General features: G+C 55.7%; 2 protein-coding genes across 2 annotated transcripts; both read left to right on the top strand.

The window, feature by feature from the left end:
• Positions 1 to 518: 518 nt before the first annotated feature.
• LOC134562552 (disintegrin and metalloproteinase domain-containing protein 32-like) lies at positions 519 to 7,355 on the top strand. The gene is made up of 18 exons (XM_063419989.1): positions 519 to 589; positions 727 to 805; positions 937 to 1,013; positions 1,175 to 1,361; positions 1,535 to 1,600; positions 1,892 to 1,963; positions 2,576 to 2,739; positions 3,023 to 3,104; positions 3,247 to 3,383; positions 3,952 to 4,129; positions 4,371 to 4,460; positions 4,746 to 4,944; positions 5,336 to 5,441; positions 5,732 to 5,915; positions 6,227 to 6,307; positions 6,385 to 6,499; positions 6,576 to 6,708; positions 6,910 to 7,355. Exons 1-18 carry the CDS (start codon positions 519 to 521, stop codon positions 7,082 to 7,084), a joined length of 2,196 nt encoding a protein of 731 aa, XP_063276059.1. The 3' UTR covers positions 7,085 to 7,355.
• IDO2 (indoleamine 2,3-dioxygenase 2) lies at positions 7,259 to 13,415 on the top strand. The gene is made up of 10 exons (XM_063420036.1): positions 7,259 to 7,589; positions 8,098 to 8,193; positions 8,757 to 8,876; positions 9,076 to 9,194; positions 9,497 to 9,511; positions 9,928 to 10,027; positions 10,217 to 10,334; positions 10,426 to 10,477; positions 12,216 to 12,364; positions 13,060 to 13,415. The coding sequence occupies exons 1-10, from the start codon at positions 7,491 to 7,493 to the stop codon at positions 13,413 to 13,415; spliced, it is 1,224 nt and encodes a 407-aa protein (XP_063276106.1). The 5' UTR covers positions 7,259 to 7,490.
• Positions 13,416 to 18,015: the final 4,600 nt, after the last annotated feature.

The following is an 18,015-nucleotide window of genomic DNA, read 5'->3' on the forward strand; positions in this document are numbered from 1 at the left end:
CAGTTACTGGTGGGCTGTGGGGCCGTTACTGGTGGGGGTTACCGGCCGGCCATGGGGCCTCTCTGTGCAATGCCACCGCTGCTGCTCCTGCTGCTCCTGGAGCTGCTGCATGAGGCTGGGCAGGGCCCCCCCGACGCCCCCACCCGCCGGGACTGGGCTGAGCCGTGGGGGTCTCTGTCCCCTGTGGGTGGGCGGGTGTGGTCCCAGGTCACAGTCCCGCAGCAGCTGGGGGCGAGCACAGAAGGAGTGGCAGGGCTGAAGCAGGCACGGTGCTGGGGGGTCTGGGGAGGCTGGGAGAAGGGAGGGGAAAGGGAGAAAGGGAGGTCTGCAGCAGCAGAAGAGGGCTGGGGGGGTACAGATGTGCTGGCAGCTGTAATGACAGCACCACAGCAGAGCTGCCAGCACCATGATGGCTGCAGCCACTCTCTGCTCCCCCTTTGGTGTTCACAGCAGGCCTCACTTGGATTGTGCTATTGCCAACTCCCTGTTCCCAATTCTCCCCTTCTCTGCTTTTCTGTATGCACAAGGATGCGGTGTCCTACATCCTGAGGATTGAGGGGAGGCCGTACACCATCCACCTGCAGCAGCAGTGAGTTGGCCCTGACATTGCCCTCACTGACTGTAGCTGCCCTGTGCCCTGGTGGCTGCAGGACCTGCCAGAAGCTTGAGCAGCTCTGGGTAATGGATGCTGTTGTAAGTACCTCACTTTATGCCTCTCTCTTGTAGTGCCTTTTTATCTGACAATTTCCAGACTTACCTGTCCAGCGAGCAGGGATCTTTGCACTCTGATTCTGCCCACACTGAGGTAACCTGGCCCTGCTTTGGGCTGTTTGTGCTGAGTGGCTCTGCCCGAGGCAGCTGGTCCAGCAAGGGTGGTGGGTAAGGGGCCTGCCTTCCCAGCCATGGAAGGGCTCCCTGTCCTCTGTCATGTCACAGGGAGGCTGCCACTACTGGGGGTACATCGATGGCTTCCCCAGCTCAGCAGTGACCCTCAACACCTGCTCGGGGCTCAGGTAAAGCACCAGCCTGTCCCTGTGCTGCCCCCCCTGTGGGCACTTGCCAGGCCTTTGCACGGGGGCCAGAGGTGCCCTGGCAGCCCGGCCTGGGGGCAGCTGGTGCTGGGGCAGCTGTCCCAGTGCCCAGCAGCAGGCGGCCGGTGCTGGTGCCTTGGCAGGGGCCTGCTGCAGTTTGAGAACGTGAGCTACGGGATCCAGCCCCTGGGCTACTCCCCGGCCTTCCAGCACGTGGTGTACCGAGTGAGCGAGGAGCAGAAGGCAGGAGGGGCCCTCCCGGCCCACAGCCCCCCCGAGGGCGGGCTGGCAGCCTGGGAGATGCTGGACAAGGCCCACAGGGACGAGGAGGTGAGCAGTGCTGTCCTCACCCTGTCCTGTGGGGAGGGGTCTGATTCTGCTGCGAGCTTTGGCCAGACACATGGGCACAGCTTTGAAGGGACGCTTGAGAAGCGCTGCCCAACAGCAGCAGAGGCGAGCAGGGGATGCAGGATCTGTACTTTGAAGCCCATTTTCTCTTTTAGCCCCTCTCAGCTGCTGCACAGTCTCCCAAATACCTCACAGTATATGTGGTTTTGGACAAGGCTTTGGTAAGTCCATGCCAGCTGCTTTTTCCTTGTCTTTGCCTGACTTCTGTGAGCATGGAAATGGTAACATTTCCCAGCCTTTACATGGGAAAGTACACGCCTTTACAGCCTTCCTTTGTTTTCCATTTTGAAAAGTTAGGCTTACTGTGGATTTTGTAGGAAAGAAGGAACATGAATTTGTAGCTCATGTCTCCATGGCTCAGTGTTGGGAATAATTTCAGTGTTCCAACATTATCATGCTTCACCCTGGTCAGCACCTTGTCTGCCCTTGTGTCCTCTTGGGTTGTTTTTCAGTACAACTATATGGGATCAGACCCGAATGCTGCGACACAGAAGATAATCCAGGCCTTCAATTTAATCAACAATGTGAGTTCTTAAGTCTGGTTTGTACTGCAGTGAGATGGGGGACGAGGGGGATGTTGATGTTAGCAGTGGCCCCCTTTTTTCTAGCTGCTTTTAGGTTTAGGAGGATGTAAAAAAACCCATTTTCTTGAGACTAGACATGTCAGTCTGCCACAAAAGAACATCTTTCCCGGTGTGATGGCCATGTCTCGTGCAGATGTACAGATAAACAGGCAGTTTGCCTTAGGGCAGCCAAACCCCTGCATTTTGAGGACTCCTGGGTTGCTTCCCTCTCTGTGCAGCAGATCCCTGATCTCACTAATCCAATTACCCTGCCTACTCTCAGGTGCTGGTAATCAACTTCCAGTCCTGTTCTTTACTCCACTGGTGGTCTTATGGTTCACTTGTGTAATAAGTTATTCCCAAACCCCCTAATAGTTATGAAATTATTGGACTTTGGCTCAGGCCTCTTGCTATCTCTCTTTATTCTTTAGGTGTGTTCATTCTTTTTGGCTACAGATGTCATTGAGGCACTCACAGCAGCAATTCACTTTTCCCATGTGTTTACTGTGTGCAGAGTAGTGACTGCATGAAGGGAAGGTGTGAGAGCAGAGGTTTCCTCTCTTACATTTGCAGATGTTTAATCCCCTTAATGTCACCATCGTGCTGTCCTCCCTGGAGCTGTGGGCAGAGGGGGATAAAATATCAACAGCAGGGGACACAGATGAGCTTCTACAGCGATTTTTACACTGGAAACAGTTGTCTCTGGAGCCACAGGCACACATTGCTTCTCTCTTAGGGTAAGATAAAGGTTCATTAGTATTAAAGGGTATGTGCTAGCAATCAGTCAAACCAATACAAGTTGAAATATAAACGATTCTTTTGACAAATGCTTTTTTAAAAATGCCTATTTCCTAAATCCTTAATATTCCTAAAGTATTTCTTCCAAGACATTCCGCCTAGGATGCAGCAGCTGCAATGGTGCCATCCATCCCTTGCCACCCACCAAGGGGGACACCAAGGGGACTGGGCTGCACAGACGCAGGGTGTCCCTGGGACCACCAGTGGCCACCTCTGTTCCAGGTACAGGGACCAAGGAGCATTCATGGGCGCAGCAGCCCCAGGAGAGGCGTGCCAGAGAGATGCTGCTGCCACGGTGGCCCTGGTACGGTCCCACCTGTCCCCTGCGTGTCCCTCACCAGCCCACATGGCTGTGAACTCAGGGATGGGGTGGGTGGGAGCGTGTGGGAGGATCTGTGTCCTGAGCAGGGATCTCAGCTGTGGCAACTCCTCTCTCCTCCCTCCAGTACCACGGGAACGTGACCCTGGAGTCCTTCTCTGTGCTCCTGGCGCAGGTGCTGGGCCACAGCCTGGGCATGAACTGGGACAGCTCCCGAGGCTGCAGCTGCCCCGGGCGTGTCTGCATCATGAGCCCCGCGGCGCTGTGAGTGTGCCCTGGGGCTGCAGGGCTGGGGCAGGGGACGTGGGGGACAGGGATGGTTGCGTGGTGTCCCCTTGTCAGAGGTGTCCTCTACAACTGTCATTCCATTGCAAAAAGTACAACAGATCAGAATCACAGGCTCAGGGAATCGCTCAGGTTGGAAAAGGCCTCCAGGACCACTGAGTCCAACCTTTGACCAAAGTGTTCACCACCCTGTCAACTGCACCAGAGCACTGTGACTCCACCACCTCCCTGGGCAGCAGTTCCAACACCTGACCACTATTTCCATGAAGAAATACTTGCTTTTATTTCTCTAAGAAGAAAAAAAGAATTAATTAAATAGCAATTTACTGCTTAATTTGACAAAAGAGACATTTGCTCTCTAAAATGAAGGTACTTTAGAATGTTTTTCAGTCTCTTTCAATAATGAGCTGTAGATCAGGTGAATTAACAGACCCATAGCCATCATACCCTGTGCCAGTGGTCTGGGCAAGCCCTTGACTGGCACAGAGCTTTGGGAAGAGAGAGGGGGTGCATGTGTAACATAAAGCTGGTAATTGCTTTATTTTAGCCATTTCAGTGGGGCAAAAGCCTTTAGTAACTGCAGCATCAGGGACTTTGAGAGCTTCCTGAAGCAGGGCAGAGGCGCGTGTCTGTTCGGCAGCCCCCGCCTGTCCCGGCGGAGCGGGGCCGTCTGCGGGAACCGCGTGGTGGAGGCGGGCGAGCAGTGCGACTGCGGCTCCGCGCAGGTGGGCGCGGGCCCCGCGTGTGCCGGGGCTGCGGAGGAGCGAACCCGTGAGACCGGGACCCCGCTGCAGCCCAGGGAGGGTTAGGCTGGGTTTGAGATGGTTTCTGTGTGGCACCGATGTGGTGGCAGCTCTGCCCGTTTGTTCTGCTGGGTATTGCCCAAGTAATATGGGGAGAGGAGAAGGGGGAGAAGGTCGGGGGTACAACAGAATAAAATAACAGGGGTTTGCCATGTGTCCCCAGGAATGCCTGAAGGACAGGTGCTGCACTAGCTGGTGTAGACTGAAGCCAAGAGCAAGATGTGCCTCTGGATTATGTTGTAGAAATTGTCAGGTAAGCCACATTTTTATAATTATCATAAAATCATTATTTATTTTTGGACAAATAGTTCCCATGCTGAGGGATGGAGCCAAACTTCCTGCTGAGCAATGGGAAAGGTTCCTGGGGTTGGGCTCCTCAGCTCAGCTCTTGGGAAGCCCTGGGGGGAATATCACTGGGAGCCTGTCCCAGGCAGTGTCACACGTGTGTGGTCACCCGAGTGCCCCAAGGGGAGCCCTGAGGCCATCGTGGGCTCAGGCTGGCGGGGAGGGAGGCTGCAGAGCTGCCCCTCCTCTGCAGTTCAAGAGGAGGAACACGCTGTGCCGCCCGGCCGCCGATGCCCAGTGCGACCTGCCCGAGTTCTGCAGCGGCTCCTCCGCCTCCTGCCCCGCGGACGTGTTCGTGCAGGACGGGCACGACTGCGGGCACGGCACCGGCTACTGCTACCAGGGGCTGTGCCGCTCCTCGGACCTGCACTGCAAGCGGCTCTACGGGAGAGGTAACATGCTGGGCTGCTGCCACGGGCACTGCTCACGATGCTCAGTCTGTACCTGAACGCTTCAATGCACAGTCTCGGGTGAGAGTGGGGCGCCTGGAGAGAAGGCACAGCTTCAGGAAAGCATTTCAAGCTCTGTTTTAACAGAGTCCCCCAGTGCTTCACAGATAACAATGGAAAGATCAAAACGCAAATTATTTTCTGTGGGCAAACTCCATCAGAGAACTTCCCCATTTGCTACTCCCCTGCTGATTTCTGAGGTTTGGGACTGCTGGGGGTTTGGGCAGGGATAGGTATGTTTTCTCTAATTAAATAATGAAAAATGAAGTTATTAGATACCGTAATATGTTCCTTTGTGTTTTAACCATAGCAAATATTATTGCTAAACTTGCAGATTCAAAGAATGCTCCCATGGTGTGTTATGAGGAGATCAATGGCCAGAAGGACAGGTTTGGGCACTGCGGCTTCAAGCAGGGAAAGTACAACTCCTGTACTTGGAGGTATGCTGGGGAGGGGGCATGGCTCTGCTAATATGTGTGTTTAATTAGGATTGGACAGCCAAGAGAAGCCAAGACTCCAGTTTGTGGTGAGATTTGTGAAGCAATAAATACCTCTGTGTCTGTTCTTCTTGATATGGTGTCTCTCCTTATGTCACAGCTCCTCCCTTGGACTTCCCAGTCCTGCTGATGTTTTCTCACCAGACTGTGCTGTTTAATGTTCCAGTGCTCATCCGGCAGTAGCTGTGTGTGTCTGTGTGTGTGACACACATCTGTGCAAATTGGCTTTCCAGGGACCTCAGGTGTGGGAAGTTAATCTGCACATATTCCTCCCCGAAGCCCTTCTCAGCTCCCTCTGCTGCTGTGATTTACGCCCGAGTGCAGCAGTACCTGTGCGTGTCCCTGAACTTCCTGAATGTATCGGCATGGCTGGATCCGCTCCTGGTTCCTCCAGGGACAAAGTGTGGATCTGGGAGGGTAAGGAAATACTTTGTAATCATCTGAAATGAAAAATAGAAACTGTAAATATTAACAAGATCACAGAAACACTTGTTCCTTGCAGCAGTGAGCTGGATATTTAGAACACTGTAAAAACTTGCAAATATTGCATTAAAGGTTTGGTGGGGTGTGAGCACTAAACATGGCCTGGCCCCAGGGCAGAACTGTGGCTTCTTAGTCTTTTATTTTCCAAATAGTGTGTTTTCCTGTCCCTTTGGGCCATAGCCTGATGTGCTGAGCGCTGTAAGGGTGAGGCAGTGCTGGGCTGGAGCTGCCGTGGTTTTTCCCAGGTGTGTATAAACAGCACATGTCACCCCCTCTCGGTGCTGGGACAGCGATGTGACAGCCAAGCCACCTGCCACGGCCACGGCGTGAGTCCCACGGGGCCTGGGCGGGGCGGGCAGGCCGGGCTCACTGCACACCTGGACAACTCCCCTGGGCCTTGCAGGTGTGCACCAACCAGGGCAGCTGCCACTGCCACCAGGGCTGGCAGCCCCCCGACTGCCAGAGGAGGGGCTCCCGCCGGGGCCGCAAGGACGGCAGCGCGTGGCCGACAAAGGGAGGTGAGCGCGGGCAGCGGCGCGGACGGCGAGGGCAGGGCTGGCAGTGCCCGTGCCCAGCTGTGCCGTCTCCTGCCAGGCCTGCAGGGAGCCCTGGAGCACGGGGAGATGGCCTGGCTGGTGCTGGGCTCCAGCCTCGTTCTGCTCGTCCTCACGGCGGCCCTTGGGCTCGGCCTGTGGCGGCAGGTGCTGCGCCAGTGCCACGGGGAGCGGTGAGTCCTGGGGGATGCAGGGTGGGGGACAGGGCTGAGGGGATCCCTGGAGAGGGGAGGGAAGGGGATAAGACAATTCCCATTGGGGATATGAAGACACTTCCCAGGGCTGGGGTGATCCTTGGGCTGAGGAACCACTTCAGGCTGAGGCACCCCATGAGCCAAGTGAAGACCAAGGCACCACTGCAGGTCTCCCCACAGCACCAGCCAGAACATGGACAGGGAGCTGGAGCCAGACCTGGAGCTAAACCTGGAGCCAGACACAAAACTGGCCCCAGAGCTGCAGACAGACCTAGAGCTAGAGCCAGACCTGCAGATGAAGACAGACGCACACCCAACACCAGAGCCAGCGCTGGAGCAGCACCATGGGCACTAATTAAAGGTGTTGGGCAAAGCTGGTGTCATGGCCAGTGCCCCACGATTTTATGCTTGCATAGTTGTGTTTTTTGTCAGAGTTAACCCTGCTCTCAGGGCCTAGGGGCCACAGCTGCTGAAATCGTCCCCTTTTCTCTGGGAGCCTGGCAGCCCCTCAGGGCGGTCCTGGGAGGGGTCAGCTCACAGCCCCAGACAGGTCCCCCAAGGCCTTCCCATGGGTGGCTGCCCACAGGGACAGAGTTTAATGTTGGCTCCATAACAAAGCCTTATCAGCAACCTTTAGCCGTGTTTGCTCAGAGCCTCTGGCCATTGGGCAGCCTGGCCCGACCCCCAGGACAAGGTTCTGCTGCTGGCTCAGCACACGGCCAGGCCAGAGCACGTCCTGACAGCACGGACAGCGTCCAGCGATGGAGGCCAGCGGTGACACGGAGGAGCCCCCCCTGCCTCTGGCACTGAGCAGGTTTCAGGTCTCCGAGGAGTTTGGCTTCCTGCTTCCCGACCCTCTGGTAGGAGCTGGCCGTGCCTCCCCATCTGCATGCCACAGCAGGCAGCCAGGGAAACAGAGGGGTTGGTGAGAGGCTTTCTGGGGGAGTTTGATTTGGCATTTTGCTATAACACTTTACAAAGAACAGTGAGGAAGGCAGGTGCTATTTTGGCACAGGCAGTATCATAGGACAAACCCTTACCCTTTAAAATGATGAAAGCAGCTGCAGCAGGCAGAACAGAGGAGAGGTGAAGGAGCTCTGCCATTTACACACTGGCCTTGGCTCTACAGGATTTTGGGGAGCACAAGAAGGGCAGGTCTCCTGTGCCCGAAGTGGGGCTATTTATTACTGGCCTGGCTCCACAGTGGGAGTGGGTGGGGACAGACAGATTGTGTTCACCATCCATTAATTTGTGACCACACAGGCTCATCCTACAGGAGCCACAAGCCATCAGTGTGGTGTGTGAGGCTGGGTGGGCGCTGGGAGCCTGGGCACATTCACAGCCCTCCCTCTGCCTCTCTGCACCAAGACAGATCTGCCAGCACCCTACGGGCCCTGGATGGACATCGCCCGTGACCTGCCTCAGCTGATCAGGAGTCACCAGCTCCGCTCACGTGTTCACCAGGTATGGTGCTCTCCTTCCTGCCTCTGGAGCTCTCTCAAACTGGCACAGCAGTGTCTAAAAGGTGCAAAAGCAACCCAGCAGCACGGATGTGTGCTGAGCCAGGACTGACACCAGGCGACAGCAAAGTCTAAACATTGGCACAGAAATAACTCCCGGACCAGATCCAAGTGCTGAGCAGCCAGCAAGGGCTGCAGCAGGGCCCCTCTAGGTGTCACAAGAACCACGTCTCATCCCAGCCATGCTCCCTGCCAAAGGAGCACAGGTGCTCCATCAGCTTCCAGTCAGGCTCGACCCTTTGGGCACACAGGGATCAGCTGCTCCCATGGGCATCCCAGCACCACGAGGAGGGATTCCTTTTTGAGGAAAATCCCATGGATTACTGTCCCTGCTCACAAATCAGAAACAGTGCAACAGGAACAAATCCTGCAGAGCAGGTGGGAAGGGAGGCTTAAAGGCAGGGGACAAGGAGGGTTCCAAGCACTAGGAGGGTTGCCCTGGCTGGCAGGGCAAGGGGCCTTGGCATTGCTGGCTCCGCTCCTGACTCCCAAGGGTTTCCCTGGCAGATGCCGCAGCTGAGCACCCAGCACCTCCGAGGACGTGAGGAGCTGCACTTGGCACACCTGGTGCTCAGCTTCATCACCATGGGCTACGTCTGGCAGGAGGGCGAGGAGGGCACCGTGCAGGTAAAGGCAAGGTAAAGCAGGACCACCTGCTCCTTGGGGCTTGGGAGCTGATGCTGCTCCCTTAGAATTTATCCCACAGGAGCAAAGCCCCTTTGCTGTGGCTGCAGCAGGAGCGTGCCCCCTCCTGCGTGGCTGCTGCCTGCAGACAGGCACCTTTCTGACAGCATCCCCATCTTCCCCTGTGCTTTGTGCCACTCAGGTCCTGCCCCAAAATCTCGCTGTCCCCTTCTGGGAGGTCTCACAGGCCCTGGGCCTCCCGCCCATCCTCAGCCACGCAGACTTTGTGCTGGCCAACTGGAGGAGGAAGGACCCCCATGGGTAAAGAGCAAATGCCAGCGGACGAAGCGCGGTTCTTCCCGCGGGTGGGCAGCACTGATGAGCAAGTGTTGGGGACAGACTGCTCCCAAACTGCTCCTGTTCTGCCAAAACCCCTTGAATCCACCTTCGCTGGGGTTGGCCTCAAGGGTGTGGACACAGGAACTCTGTGGGAACATGGGGGTCCCTGGGGACAGCTCCTCTATTCCCTGCAGAGCATAGACCATCACTAGAACAATTTATAATCTCTCTGTCTCTCTCTCCTTTTCTTGTGCATTTGTTTGCCATAACTGAAATGCCTTCAGGCCTCTGGAAATTGAGTAAGTAGTTAATGGTAATTTATTTTCTAACAGTGTTGGTTTTGTTTGGATTGGCTCAGCTCTCCAGCACTGCTTGGGGTGAACTTCTCTTGATGTGTGCACACAAGAACAGTGTTTGTCACACAACTGCCACTGCAAAGGCAGCAGAGGGACTGTGGCAGAGCCACTGGCTGCTCTGGCTCACACACACAGTGGCCATGGGCCATGGGGAGGGCACAGGGAGCATGGCAGGGCCCCTAAACCAGAGCAGTCCTGCTCCCCTTCCCCTCTGTGCCAGCTCCTCTCTGCACAGGGTGCAGATAAGAGGCTCTGGAGTCTGCAATGGTTTTGTTCCAAGGGCTCAGTGGGTCCCACAATGTGTAGGGAAATCCTGAATTACCACCCCCCCAATCTCTCTCCTTGGCTCCTTTTTCCAGGAACCTGGACACGATCATCAGCCTGCCTGGGGGAGAGAGCCTGCGGGGCTTCATCCTCGTCACCCTGCTTGTTGAGAAGGCAGCTGTGCCTGGCATTAAGGTGGGTACCTGTGTCGGGGCTCTTTGCTGCACTGTGAAGTGCCTGAGGTGCACCCACAAGGTGTTCCTGTCCCCTGAGCCTGGGCTGGGGAAGGGGCAGAGCCGGCGTGGGTGGCAGCAAATGTCCAGAGCCACTGTATGCAGACATCCTACCCCTGTGTGACTTGTGCTCTCCCTCCTCCTCTCGCAGGCAATCACCCAGGCCCTCGGGGCCATCCTGCAGTGTGATGAGGAGGCCCTGCACAGCGCCCTGGAGGAGCTGGCAGGAGCCATCCAGGCGATGAGAGCAGCACTGAGGCGGATGCACGGTGAGAGCAGCTGGTGCCTGTGCATGCTGCAGCTCATCACACACTGTGGTGTAACCGCCCACCACCTCTGATCTGGTTGACTTCCTCCTAGACTATGTGGATCCAGAAGTGTTCTACTCTGTGATCCGGATCTTTCTCTCTGGGTAAGTGCAGCCTGCTTCCCTTCAGAGCCACTGTGCTGGGGGAGCTCCCCCACAGGGCTGGGGGAGCTGGGGATCTGCAGGGAAGGCGCAGCCCAGATGGGATATGGAGTTCCCCAGGGCAGGGTAGGGACCAGCATTGTGTCTGGCAGTGATGCTCCCTGGAGCATCATGATCCTGTCCCTCAGGAATTCCTAGGCACTGGATCAGTTGGGCTTGGACTGTGGCCAAGGGCTTGGGTCTGCCTCCCTCCAGCTTCTCTCCATCCCACGCTTCAGCTCAGCCCCAGCAGCCAGAATTGTGCACAAATGAATCTTTCCTGCTCTTGGCCAAACAGTTTTGACAGAAGAGGAATTTCTCTTTACTTCCACACTGTGTACACAAAGCTGCAAAGCTGAGCAGAGGCTCTTCCCACCGTGTGTTAAGCAAACAACCGTAACAATCCTCTTGCTGCTGCTCTGTTACAATTCTGTCAGTTGAGAAGAAGAAAATCCCCCCAAAACTGAAAACGCTGTTTGGGCAAGGCAGAGCCACAGCCCCAAGAGCCCCATGGCACATTCACCATCCCTCAGCATCCCTGGGGCTGCAGCCTCTGCAGACACTTGGTCCCAGGCTTCTCAGGGGGGTTCTATTTTTATTTCTCTCCATCATATCTCAGCATTCCCAAGCAGAAGGCTCCACGCATCGTGATTAAGTTTCTGTCATTTTTTATCCAAGCTGACCTTGTCTCGATGGTCATCAGTTTGGGAAAACACGCCTTGCAAATTCCCTTCTAAGAACTTCCCGCTAGTAGAGGTTGCTATAAATACAATCCTCGGAGAACTAAAAATATTCTGGTATTTGATAACGAGTCTATTTTCTCTACAGTTTGTGTAAAATCTGTTCCTGTAGCCCAAGAGACACTGCAGCCAGCACTGAAAGCCTCATGGAATGGTGCATTCTGCTAAAAGTCAACAGATATTTTTGTGCCAGGCACTTTACCTCCCTGAAATCATAACTTCTGTCTCCATTTGGGTGTGAGCACTTCTCTGTTTTGGCACAAGGATGCCTGACACGGTCTGAGTTCAGGGTGTGTGGGAGGCACCAGCAGTGCTGGCTCCTGACCTGCCCAGGACCAGCAGCTTCAGAGGGAGGAAATCCCATCCTTGCCTTGTTATCTGCAGAGATAAATAGAGGCAGGCTGGGCCGGCCCCTATTTATCTTTTAAATGCCTTTAAAAATTACTTCACCTTGAGTGGCAAGAACAAAGGAAAACCCAAACTTCAGGGGCTCAGAGGAGTATTTGGGTGACTACCTGCTTCTCCAAATGGCCACTGATGTTCAAGGAATTGATGTAAAGTGCCACTGTTGCCCAGACAAGTGCCCCTCTAGCTCTAAGGCAGCTCTGCTTGCAGAAACTTCCCTGAACTGGAGCAGGAGGTGTAGCCAGGCAGGGAAATGTGTCCCTGCACCATGCCACAGGGTGCTCACCAGGGCATGGAGATCCCAGAGAACACTCTTCTGGCACAGGAACACTAAGGATTTCTCCTTGCACCCACGGCCTCATTGTGTGCTTTGGCACAGTATTTGATTTCCAAGTTTATCTCTTGTTTGAGGAAGGCTGACATGGCTGAGCTGGAGGAGGAGATCCATGGGCTGGGCCAGGAAAGTTTTGCTCAATCTTGCCAGCCCAAGGTCCCTTCTCACAGGCCCCTGTCCCCAGCCCCATGGCCGCTGCCTGACTGCCGTGTCTCCTGCCCAGCTGGAAGGACAACCCTGCCATGCCACACGGGCTCATCTACGAGGGGGTGTCCCCAGAGCCGCTGGCGTTCTCGGGGGGCAGCGCGGCGCAGAGCTCGGTGCTGCACGCCTTCGACGAGCTCCTGGGGATCTGCCACCGGCACGACTGCGGTGAGCCACGGCTTGTGCTTCTCCAGGGCAAACGAGGGGCAGGGGAAGAGGGGAGCCACGGGCTTGTGCTTCTCCAGGGCAAATGAGGGGCAGGGGAAGAGGGGAGCCACAGCGATGCCCTTGACTGTGCCAGCTCTGTCAGGCAGGACATGTGCCCATCTCATCCTTGCAGAGCCTGCTGGGACCAGGCTCTGCCCAGTTCCAGGGAGGAAGGTTATAAATGTGGCTCTGGCAGGTGATTCCTCACCATGATAAATTCACAGAAGCACACATGTGGCTTCTTGCATGTCAGCTTTTTGCTGAGGTTCTCTATGGGCCCAGAGATGAGGGAGCAGAACATGCAGGCCCTGCCAGTGAGAGGCCATTCATAAAGCTTCATCTTAGTCCAGCCCACAACAGAAATATTTACCAGAAATTAGCAAAACCACTTCACTAGGAAAAAAAAAAAAAAAAAGGCTGGGAGCAGGGCTAAACCCTGCCTTTTAGGGTTAGCACCAGCCCTAATGCAGCACTGACCTAATATGGGTTTTCTTTCTCACTTAATCGGAGGCAGAGCAGAGGAGGCTGTGCAGGCTGTCAGGGGTCCCTGCAAACTGTGCCAGCACCACAGCTCCAGGCCAGCTTCTCTCCTAGAGGGTCGAGGCCTTGGATCCACTTAACCACAACTTATTCCTTCCTTTGCCGGTGTCCCGCAGCCGCCTTCCTGCACAGGATGAGGGACTACATGCCCCCGGCCCACAGAGCCTTCGTGGAGCGCGTCCGGGGCGCGTCCCTGCGGCAGCACGTGCTGGCCTCGGGGGACGCGCGGCTCCGCGCCGCCTTCAACCGCTGTGTGTCTGCCCTGGCCGAGCTGCGCTCCTACCACATCACCATCGTCACCAAGTACATCGCCACGGCGGCCGCCAAGGCCAGGGCCCGGCGGGCACAGCCCGGCCCCGCCGCGGGAACAGCCCCGTCCGCCCTGGAGACCCAGGGAACCGGCGGCTCCCACATCTTCAGCTTCCTGAAGAGTGTCAGGGACACCACCAGGGAGGGGCTGATAAGTGCCTGAGCGACCCCGAGGGTTGCCCCAAGTTGGGTGCAGGAGGCCCAGGAGCTCCAGTGTCTGTCTGCAACGCACAAGCCAAGATCCAAACGCTCCCGTCAGCAGCAGCCTTCCCACCCCTGCGTGTCTGGGACAGGAGGAACAGCTCGGGGCTGCTGAGAGAGCGGCGCTGCTGCTGCTGCTGCTGCTGCTGCTGCTGCTGCTCCCCACCGGCACACAGCCAGCTCAGCGTCCTCCCCTGGCACCGGCATGGGCACAGCATCCTCCCCTGGCACCGTCATGGGCACAGCGTCCTCCCCTGGCACCGGCACGGGCACAGCATCCTCCCCTGGCACCGGCACGGGCACAGCGTCCTCCCCTGGCACCGTCATGGGCACAGCATCCTCCCCTGGTACCGGCACCATCCCCAGCCCCAGGGAACAGCTGTGCCCCTCCAAGCCCCCCGTCTTCCCTGCTCCACCGCGGCCGTGGGGCCGCAGCTCGGACACGGGTGGGTTCCACGGACGAATAAAGCAGTGATTCCCGACCCAGCCGTGAGGCCGGGCCCTGCGCCCACCACGGCCCCGCGGCGCTTCCCTATCAGCAGGTGGCGGAAGAAATCCGCGTTTGGCCGCGGCGCAGCCGCTCCCCGAGCGCAGGAACAGAGCAGGGGTGGGCAGGCGGACACGGGTGGGATTGGGGGTGGAGGGCGGAGGGGTTCGGGGGTCAGCGAAGGGCAAAATAAAGTCAAAGGGACTTGAGTATTGTTTTGATGCAGAAAACACCTGGGTCTGTTGGCAAATCTCTCATCCCGGCACAGCTGAGGCCTGGCTACAGCCCGAGCTCGCACTGGGGGGGCAGGGGGGTATCCCTTAACATATTTTAAACAAAAATAACAATCCTTGAACGACACGTGTCTTTTACATGATTGCACGAAGAGATGTTAAAGTATATGAGAAGCCGAATATAAATATAATAATAACATTTTAATGAATAATGCCTACTATAAAATTAATAAATTTACATAATTTATTCAATATATCAGCACTATTTTAGGAGGTTAAGATAATACTTTTCTAAACAGTTATGTACTTAGGACCTTAAGATGGAACAAGGAAGCCGAGCGAGAACTCCGCGCATCCCTAGAGATCAGACCCTTCCCTCTGCCCCGGCGCTGCTGCATCCCCGCCTGCCCCGGACACCCGCGGGGGAAATACAACACAAAATAACCTCTAAGGAGCGCATGTAGAAATACAAATACAGAAAAGGTTAAAGAGACACGAAGCGCTTGTGGCTCCCACCGCCCTCCCCGGGGCTCCCGGAGCGGGGCCGCGGGTGCGGGAATGGCGCTCCGGGTGTTGTGTCTCAGGAAATGCGGTCCGCTTCCTGCCGTCCGCAGAGCTCGCGCGTTCCGAATGCAGCTGCGAACGGCCCGGTGCCCGGGGCTCGGGTGTTTCTGGAGGATAAAACTCACCGCGCGGAGCCGCCGCGGCCACCGCGGCCACCGACCGTCACCGCGGTCACCACCGGCCACCGCGGCGGCCGCGGAGCGGGAGCGGCCACCCCGCGCCGCGGGGACACTGTGTCCCGCCGGGGCTGTTTTGCAAGGGGCACGCGCACGCTTCCGTCCCTGGGTTTTGTGCGGTCCCCACGCGGCGTCTCCACACGGCCGAGACTGAGAGCGTTTCAAAGGGGCTCTAGCATTTTTAATAGTCTTTTCAACACGAAAAACGGAATTAAAAGGTAACTTATCCATCGTTCCTGGGTGGAGGGAACAGAAACGGACCTGTATACACAGGAGACGGTGACCAAGAGGAGCCCGCGGGGGGAAAGTTGCCGCAGCAGCTGCGGTCCCTTCAGCAGATTGTAATTTTTTTTTACGAATTTCGAATAAAATACCATGTAGTAACGATTTTGTGGCTACCGTATCTTCTCCTGCCCACATAAACTGCCCCAGCTCGCCCCACCTGTCGATAGAAAAGGCATTTTGTACATCTGCTCTCACGTTGTTTTCTACGCCGTAGCAGTGAAATTCGCATTTTCCTTTTATTGTGTTTTATCCCCTGTGTGCGCCTGTTTACCCCTTTTTTGAACTCTCAGTGTGCACGTTGCCCCACGGATTTTGCACGGCTTTTTGCCAGCCTTCTCTCTCACGATTCTCGATCGCGTCTCCGCGGCTCGATTCGTGTTATTTCCATGCTGTTTGTGTCTGCGTTTGTCTCTGGGTTTGTGTCTGCGTTTGTTTCTGGGGTTTTGGGGTTGTTTCTGGGGTGGTTTCTGGGTTTGTTTCTAGGTTCCTGGGGTTGTTTCTGGCTTTGTTTCTGGATTTCTGGGGTTGTTTCTGGCTTTGTTTCTGGGTTTCTAGGTTTGTTTCTGGGTTCCTGGGGTTGTTTCTGGCTTTGTTTCTGGATTTCTAGGGTTGTTTCTGGCTTTGTTTCTGGGTTTCTAGGTTTGTTTCTGGGTTTCTGGGTTTGTTTCTGGGGTTGTTTCTATCCCCTTGGGCTCCCGCTCCCCCGCCCGGTTCTTGTTTTTGTGGATTTTGTGCAGTCCGGGCTGTAGCTGCTGTTTTTCGCTACTTTGCGTATTCGCTGCCTGAATTTCTTTTCGCCGCGGGCGGTTCGTTCCCGACTTTGTGGGTTCCGTCTCTCGGGTCCGTCCTGGCCGGGCCCGCCTCCCTCCCGCCATCGCCTCGGGTCATCAGATCTCGTCATGAGTTAGCCCAGACTCCATTTTCTCCATACGGAAAAATCCAATTCTTTATTCACATCACTTATTTTGTAGTTTTCACAGACTTCGTGTGCAACGCCCATTGGCTGGTAGTTTTCTTACCACTTCATTTTTTAGTCTGAAGGTGATTTGTGTGTGTGCTAAGATTCAGGTTGTTTACATTTTTCCTTTATGGGTTCTCATGGAACAGATCTTATTGTTTACACATTATCACTTATTTTTCAACCCCAGAATAGGCTGTTGCGTTAAACCTTTCATACCGAGATTGTTTTCACTTGGGAAGTTGCAAATTGCTTAACTACAGTTAGAAGAGATGACAGGCTGGCTATTAATTTAATAGAGCAGCCCTGATTTTATGGAGGCCTTTCTTTTATAATTCTTCTACCTGTCACAACAGCATGGGAAAAATAATTCTGACAACCCCCTGCTCCTCACTAGGTACCAGCAGCAGAATAACTCCCAGTACAGAGGCTGCTGTGAGGCAGAGCCGGGGGCTGCCTGTGCTGGGGGGGCTGCTCCGAGGGTCACTGCCTGAAAGGGCTGCAGGAATGTGCTGCAGGAATGGGCTGCAGGAACAGGCTGCAGGAACGGGCTGCAGGAATGGGCTGCAGAACGGGCTGCAGGAACGGCCTCACCTCGGGCTGCAGGAATGTGCTGCAGGAATGGGCTGCAGGAACAGGCTGCAGGAACGGGCTGCAGGAATGGGCTGCAGGAATGGGCTGCAGAACGGGCTGCAGGAATGTGCTGCAGAATGAGCTGCAGGAACGGGCTGCAGGACAGGCTGATCTCGGGCTGCAGGAACAGGCTCACCCTCGGCTGCAGGAACGGGTTGCAGGAACGGCTGCAGGAGTGGGCTGACCTTGGGCTACAGGAACGGGCTGCAGGAACAGGCTCACCTCGGGCTGCAGGAACGGGCTGCAGGAACGGGCTGTAGGACAGGCTGCAGGAACGGGCTGCAGGAATGTGCTGCAGGACAGGGCTGCAGGAACGGGCTACAGGAACGGGCTGCAGGAACAGGCTCACCTCGGGCTGTAGGACGGGCTGCAGGAATGTGCTGCAGGAACGGGCTGCAGGAATGTGCTGCAGGAACGGGCTGTAGGACGGGCTGCAGGAATGTGCTGCAGGAACGGGCTGCAGGAATGTGCTGCAGGAACGGGCTGTAGGACAGGCTGCAGGAACAGGCTGCAGGAATGTGCTGCAGGACAGGGCTGCAGGAACGGGCTGCAGGAATGTGCTGCAGAATGAGCTGCAGAACGGCCTCACCTCGGGCTGCAGGAACGGGCTCACCTCGCACCACCCAGTTGGGCTGAGTGGGCAGAGCCTCGCGCCAAGAGCGGTGCTAAAGCTTTTTTTGTCATGCCAGGTGCCCGTGTTGCCCTTTCTAGCAAGTCAGCACACCCAGATTCCTTGGAATTGGCGTCGTTAGGGAAATCGGGCCATATGGCTCTGTTTTGCCTCCCCAGGTTTTGTTGGCACGGCCAGCAGAGGCAGGATTCACACCCAGTCAGTGTCTGGGTGCAAAAATAGCCCTGGCAGTGCCTCTTCTGCACTACACGAAGAGAGTCAAGGTCCTTTGGAACGAGATGTTGTCCCCATAAGGGCAAAAACAAGCTCAGCACACTGTAGCTTGAATTATTAAACTCTTGCTAAATTGTATTTTGTGCTCTTTTTTTTTTAATATAGCCCTAAAAGTGGGGCTTCAGAGATAACTTCAGTAAACAACCCACGGGAACGTGTCAGCACCTTTAAATCTTTGCCTGGCAGCGCTCCTTCCACTTGATCTTCATTTCTGAACAGCTGCTGCATATTTCATGTAGGGAATATTTCATCCCGATGATTGTCTTGGTCTATTACATTTCAGACCATTTCAGGAAAACAGCAAACTTGGACCAGGGGAAAA

The sequence above is a fragment of the Prinia subflava genome, chromosome 29 (assembly GCF_021018805.1).
Source record: "Prinia subflava isolate CZ2003 ecotype Zambia chromosome 29, Cam_Psub_1.2, whole genome shotgun sequence".
NCBI lineage: Eukaryota > Metazoa > Chordata > Aves > Passeriformes > Cisticolidae > Prinia > Prinia subflava.